Source organism: Vicia villosa, linkage group LG5 (assembly GCF_029867415.1).
Source record: "Vicia villosa cultivar HV-30 ecotype Madison, WI linkage group LG5, Vvil1.0, whole genome shotgun sequence".
Taxonomy (NCBI): domain Eukaryota; kingdom Viridiplantae; phylum Streptophyta; class Magnoliopsida; order Fabales; family Fabaceae; genus Vicia; species Vicia villosa.
The window spans coordinates 50,668,639-50,676,175 of NC_081184.1; the positions used below are offsets into that span (position 1 = coordinate 50,668,639).

Here is a 7,537-nt window from a genome sequence, read left to right on the forward strand (position 1 = left end):
GACCCTATGGAACCACCTTGAGCCATTGATTCAATGATTTTCCTCTGAATTATTCAAACCCTAGTTTAGAACTTCTGTGTGGGAGACTGTGTTTTGGAGCTTTGTCTTTTGATTTGGTTTTGTGTATGAAAAATAGCATGGGCAAATTTTGGGGTATGACAAAAATAAAATCTAATAATATCCTAATAAGTTCCGACATGAGGCTCTAGACCACATGAGACAAAACTTATGACTCAAGTTCCTTCTATAGGACACCTCGATCCTTCTCTTCAAACAACTTCTCAAGTTTAATTATGCGATCAGCCAAGGCAACAAGGGATCCAATCATCCAAAAAAGAAGAAACTTCACTCAAGCGAGTACTCAACACATGACATTCCCTCTCAAAGCTAACCACTTTCACCTCGTCAAATTCATAGCAAGCCTTCAAATCCTCGCCTCTCGAGAAGAGTAAAGGGGAAACAGGAGATCCGTATGACTGATTGCGAGATGATTCAGAAAGGGAATAACCCGAAGAACTTGGTAAGATGATTCTGTCAGCAAATTGTATTTTCCAACAGGGGAGAGCTGACGTATATGCTCATAGTTATCAACCGACACACACTTCTTTATCTCCACCGCGGTTCGAGACAAACGATCAACTATTACAAACGGAAAATGAGTTAGAGTATCCTCAAATGGATACCTAGAGCTGGACGAAACTATTTCGGCTTTTTCTTATTTGTAGGACTCCCTCTAGTGACTTCTTTACCCTAGTCCTTTTTAGCAGGACGATCATGATTCTTCTTACTCCAACTCTTCGAAGACGCTGGCGCAACTAAGGGAGCCCCAAAATTCAGCTTAAGAGCGATGCAGCCAGTAGGTGGGTACTTCTTTTTTAGTTCGTCTATAAAAATAAGGTAATTAACTAGTAAGAGAATATGCGAGGATGCACACCATAAGTAAAAGAAGGGAAAGAGTTATACCAAAAGGTTTCTTCATTTCATCCGCAAACTTTGCCTCAACAATGTCATGGCGATTAATTTATATGTCAAAAAAGAAAAGAAATGTTTCCTTCACAGCCTTTTCCGAATTAGTAAGGGATACATACGAGATGAAATACTCTTTAACTTTCTGGGAGAAGTGATCTAAGGACCGAAATTTCCTCCTCTGTTTAGAACACACTAATAGGGCTGAAGAAGGAGAAGAAACAGTGCAAAACTCATTATGATCAAGAGGAGAAATCAAGAAATAATGCTCATTGAAATTCTTCCAATTGTCATTGTAAACATAGAAGACCCCGTTTCTCAGTTAGCAAAAAGAAACAAGTCCACAACATCGACTCTTGGAAGGATTATTAACTTCAAAGGGAAGAAAGAAGAGATTTAGGGAATTCGAATCCATGTTCCCCTAATACTCGTACCAGTATTGAAAGACCCTCACAAAACCCAGGCACAGGGATAAAGTTGCAATGGAGGAATGCAAAGGAGATCTAACACCCCTTTTTCAAAAGTAGTCAGTGGAAGTCGTACTCCTAATTTCTTAAAGATGCAAGAGTAAAAAGGGATAAAGCACCAATCAAATTTATGGCACACTCTCTTATCTGCAGGGATCGCGAAAACATTCCAATCCGAAGGAAACCTCACTTCAAAGGCAACCTCTATCCCTCCGTCCCTCTGAGTATATTTTAGGGAATCCCAAATACTGAGAGTCTACCCAAGAATAATCTGAAGGTAGAGAAAAACACAAGAAAGAGGGGTTTGAATTGGGTTTTCTAAATTTTTTTTAAGAAAAACTATTCATAATAGTTAATGAGATAGTTAAAAGGGAGGAGAAGAAGAACACTTTCGGTTATCCAAGTTCACCTTAGAAAAGGCAAATTATGTCCACCCGCCAAGGTAATTTCTCCTTAGAAAATGACTTAATCCACTAATCTTGAAAGATTACAAATAACCTCTAAGAGTATAGAAAGACACCTTAACCCTCTCAAGTATACAGACTAACAACCTAATCACTTGAGGAATACAAATCTCAACAGATTTACAAATGGTAATATTTACAAGACATTGCTTCTAAAACGTAGATTGAAACATAAAAAGTTTTGCACAAATGTTAACACAATCTAATAAGCAACAACTCTTGTGTTCTTACAGATTCTTAGAAACTAGATTTCTCACAACGAAGTGTTTAGTACAATTTTTCTAAGATCTTTCTTTCTCTTTTTCTCTTTGAAGTTTATTTGCTGAGTTTGAAAATATAGCTTGAATAAGCCTTGTAAATTCTTCGTGAATTAGCAGCTTCTTCAAAGGATAATATCTCATATATATAGTCCCATGAAAAGATGACCGTTGAGAGAGAACAAGATGTAGCTTTCCTTGACGTAACGGCTCTACAAAGTCGAGGGAAACAAAGAGCACACCAAAGACGGAATCATATAATACGTCATGTAAAAGTGGAAAAGGTGATGTACTGTTGTACCATATTGCTTCTTTTGCAAATTTCTGATCATTCTTCATTTGAGATGTACTTCTTATCTGAAGTAGAGAGAGTAGTGAATAGATCATGTAGCGTAGACGTTCCAAGAAACAATATTCTTCAGAGCCAGAAAGAAATCTTCAGAGTTATAAGCAGCAGCCTATCTGAACGACATATTTTCTGAATTCTGAGCTGGAGGCGAATAGCGTATCTGAGTTGAGTTGTGATCTTGAAAAGTAGCTTCGCTTCAGAACATTTGTAAATCTTTTTTCTGATGAGTCATTGAACATTCTTCAAAACTGCTGATGTCACTTCAGAATTAAGATGAATAGCTCTTCTAATGGGTGATGACGATGATTTTCTAGACAACAATCCTAATCAACTAAAATAGTGAATCTACACACTTAAGAAACTATTAGAGTACAAAATTGTTGCATAACAAATATATGTATTGTTATCATCGAAACTTAAACATTAAATGTAGAACCAAATATTGTTCTAACATAATCTTCAGCGTTTTTCGTTGTTAATCGATTGTATTTCACCTCTACATACTGACAGATCCGCTGGGTTACGGCGACGGGTCGGCGATAAAGGATTGACCATCTAAAATGATTTTAAAAATATAAAGAAGCTTCACTCACTTAAAGAAATATGCAACAACATACCTGGATAAAGAGAAAGGGAAATCATGATGGAAATTGAAGCTTGAACTAAGAAGATGACGTTCAATGATTCAAAGAAGCAACTACCAAGTAGCAATAAGAAGAGCAAAATGAAGGTCGAAGGGCAAAACCCAATTTTTATAGATAAACAAATTAAATATAAACGGTCTAGATTAAAGGTAAAAATATTCATCCAAGGGCAGTCGTCACGCCGCTCCATTATGCAAAAATGAAAGTAATACAAGTACTCAAGTGTCCTAGATAGGAAATCATTCCCTAGTCTATCTCATTGGGCTGACATAGGAACATGTATCAAAACCTTCCTAGGACAAGAGAAGCATTTAATGCTCATGCCCCCACTACTTTTTAACTGATTCCAAAGCGTTTCAAACCCACATCACACCGGACCCCGTCTTAGAGGTCGGCCTGCATTAGTTAAGGCTTTCTCCGACTCCTTAAGTGCCCGACAAAGCCTTTGCGACAATTATTCTAGACCAGTCAAAGGCCCAAATGACCAAGGTTAATCCATTTTAGATCCACTCTACATGATCCAAGGTATAAAAAATCAGTTCACATGTAAAGAAATGTAAAATCTCTGATTTCCATTTTTCACTATACTCATCTTAAATTTTGAACTGATTTGGACATTGGAGAGCTAACCATGCAGGTCCACCCTGCGTCACCGTAAAAGATATTAGAGCCACCATTCAAGATCATCAGTTCTCCAACTGTATCCATTTCTAGTTCCCAAACGAAACATATTATAAGATTGATTAGGAAACTCTGTGTTAAGCAAAGTGGAGTTCATATCCATTGGGATTGTCAGAGTGTCATTTATTTGTTAAATAATCAAGTGTGTCATGAAAGAACCAAACATATTGATATGAGGTATCATAATATGAGAGAGTTACTTGCATTAGAATATATATTATTTGAAAATAATCATACTTCAGATAATGCAACTAATATATTGACCAAGTCAGTCACAACAGACAATGATGTGATGTCTTCTTGAATTTTTATACTCTTTAGTCTTTACAATGATATTGCATACACAAATTTTTCTATAAAAAAGGAGAAGCGTCCTTCATACTCAAGGATCTCGGGTTTTCAAATATACATAAATCTTTTATTAAAACAATCAATAATTGTGTATGGTACAGTTGGTGTTAAATATTTAGCCTATGTTTTGCCATTTGAATATATTACAGTTATTTAATTAAGATACTTACATCGTGGTAGCTGAATCAAAGTGGATCCAAATGCCAATTAATTTCTAAGTTTGTGCAGTCAAGTGAGGTTTTCACTCTATTTAAAGCAGCTTGTCTGTGTTGCAGCAGTGGGCGTGACGGATCTTTGCTTTGCTTGGAGGGTTCTCCATTTTGATTTTTGCGTGGAAGTCTCCGTGTCAAAGCTTTCCATTTCGATTCAAATACACAAGCTACAATAGCAAAGGAAAGCACAAGAAAAATATCAATTTGCATTTCTTAAATCCTCAATATGACATTTAAAAACACAAAAAAGAATAACCTATTGAATTCAGGAAAGATAGATGGATTATAATATTAGCAATTGAGGGTATAGCAAAAGTAGGGCCTGTTTAGAATGTCACAATTGCAATAAGACTTCTAAATTACCAATCATCAATTTATTCAAAGGGGATATCAGATAGTCAACCTCGCGGTAAAGACGCTTATAATGCTAAATGAGAAATAAAAAATCAACACGGAATCGTCATCTTATTTGACAGCACTTAGCCACAAGATTATGACAGTCGGAAAAGATCATTTCCACTAATGAAAATTGTATTTATATTCATCAAACTCATTGCGCTAAGCTACCACTCAAGCACATAACACTAAACCATTTTTATGGCAGGACATCAAGAAATGGTCGAATATCTTCCTCTTTACTTTTTTTAATAGCTCTATTCTAAGTCTTATTGAATAGTGACAGAAAGCAACTAGATTATCATTTAAAGATAGTTGGATTAGAATATTTGGCAAGGATGCCTTACAGGAATTTCAAAATGGGTAGCTAAATAGTAGAGGGAAGAGAAATGTTAGGGCCCGTGACTACCGGGTAATATAAAATAGCTGCCAGTACTATGTCTAAATTGCACAGATAAGACTTCCGAAACTGGGGTGAGTCCCCGTCTCAGTTGATATTATATTCTACGGGAGGTGACTGATGCCGACCCAGAATATTTTGGATGCAGAATATGAGCAGCAGCAGCTCATATGGAATAAATAAGTAACTAACTCTAGAATTAAAGAATTAAAGTTAACAGAAATTTCTAATTAAAGTTTTTGTAATAGTCAAGTTGCACTCCACATTGCCTCTAACATGATTTTTTATATAAGGACCAAACACGTCGAAGTGGATTTTCAGTATATCATAGAAAATGTGCTTGTTGGTTTTATCATCACCAGCTACCTTAATACAATGACTATGTCGCCCATATTATTATCAAGTCCTTAAGGAGTCCCTGAATTGGGTTCATTTGTAACAAGTCTGGTGCATTTAATTTGTATGCTCTTAGAGTGTTATTGTACAACAGTTCATTTAAGGGTAGTGTGGTTGAAAACATACATATGCCTGATTGTATATGTATACTGGACACTACTGTATTCCAATGATAATGCAATAATAGAATGCCATAATTATTTCCCCATTTCAATATATATAAACTACAGTAGAACTTCATCAAGCATTAGGAGATGACTTGTCAAATGTAGCACTCAAATGGACAAGCATCAAGAGAAATGGGAAGTATTCTTTAAAAAAAAAAAAAGATAAGCATAAGCTACAAGAACACAAAAAATAGTCATATATACCTTCACTTCGGTCTGTAAAACCACAAACAATACATGCACAAACCCATGGCCTTCCAGCACGGGAAGCTTTTGCACCACCTTTAAGTTCACCATTATGCTGTCTTAAACTACAACAATAAAGATAAGTACAAATCAAACAGCTATTTCTTTAACTCCAAGGAAAATGGTACACATAAATACTTCATGCACATATCATATCCTTGAGATGAAATCAAGCCGCAGAAACGATCAACAATTAATGGTAATTGAAAGAAAGATTAAAAAAAACACAAATACAAAGCAGGATCCGTTTCATACAATCACAGAAATGCAAAAAGAAAAAAAGTACAAACTTTCAGCACCAATGGAAAGAGTGGAGATTAGATAACAATTAATTGAACATCGAAATTTACAAAGGTATCTTGAAATTAAGGTTACCGGCGAGGGAAATTGGTTGTGACGCCAACGTATGTTTTGATTGGGAGGTTGGTGGAGAGAATGAGATAAACACACCATGAGTCTGATTTTGGTTTGGCGTTGATTTTGAATTCGGATTTTGTAGGGGAGGAAGATTTGGATGATTTAGGGTTTGGAATTGGGCGTTTGACAGAGCGAAATGTCTGAGATAGCGTTCTCATCATTAATCAAATTTTACCGTTGGAGCTGTTCTTTGCCTCCCCGACCAGCTTTGTGGAAAACAAACAATAAATCCTCCAAAAATAGTTTTGATATTTAAAATTTGGGTCATGCTAATATGTAGGGGTGGAAATAGGCTAGGCTAGGCTTTAGAAGACCTCAGCCTGGCCTACGATAAACTTAAAAGGCCTAAGCCTGACCTAAGGCCTATCATAGGCTCAGTTTTTTGGCTTGACTTGGCCTTTTTAAAAGTCTGGCCTGGCCTGAAAGCCTATTAAAAAAGTCTGTATCTCATTAAAGTTGTCAATTAATCTATATAACTTAAGAAGTCTTATAGGCCGACTTATATATACATATATAAGTCAACCTATTTAGCATTTGTTATATATATATATATATATATATATATATATATATATATATATATATATATATATATATATATATATATATATATATATATATATTGTAGTCTATTTAGCTTTTTTTTTCTAATATATATGCATACATTAACCAATTTATTTAACATATCTCTAATATATATGAAAATATAGGCCGGCCTATAAGGCTTCATAGGCTTTTTAATAGCCTAAGCCTGACCTATTTAAGAAAATAGGCTTTTAAAAAAGCCTAAGCCTGGCCTCTTTATTAAATAGGCCTGGCCTGACCTAGGCCTATGTAGGCTGGGCCGTAGGCCCCTGTAGGCCGGCCTGGCCTATTCCCACCCCTACTAATATGTCCCCTTAGGGCACATGTTAAGGATATTATAATTAGAAAAAGTTAGATATAATTAAATGCAATAAAGTCATACTAAAGTTTTGATATATTGAATGCACGCGTTCCAATAAAAAATTTCTATAAATATCTCATTAACTTGTGCTTTTGTGGCACATGTTAGTTTTTCCCTTAAAATTTTAATGTATTTTGCAAATTATATAAATCAACTATTTATTTAAGAATGGAGTGGA

At 35.4% G+C, this 7,537-nt stretch overlaps 1 protein-coding gene across 1 annotated transcript; it reads right to left on the reverse strand.

Moving 5' to 3' along the window:
- Positions 1 to 3,470: 3,470 nt before the first annotated feature.
- On the reverse strand, positions 3,471 to 6,654 carry LOC131606612 (structure-specific endonuclease subunit slx1). Its single transcript, XM_058878809.1, has 3 exons — positions 6,372 to 6,654; positions 5,955 to 6,061; positions 3,471 to 4,558 (listed from the first exon to the last, which is right to left on the reverse strand). Exons 1-3 carry the CDS (start codon positions 6,572 to 6,574, stop codon positions 4,365 to 4,367), a joined length of 504 nt encoding a protein of 167 aa, XP_058734792.1. The 5' UTR covers positions 6,575 to 6,654; the 3' UTR covers positions 3,471 to 4,364.
- Positions 6,655 to 7,537: the final 883 nt, after the last annotated feature.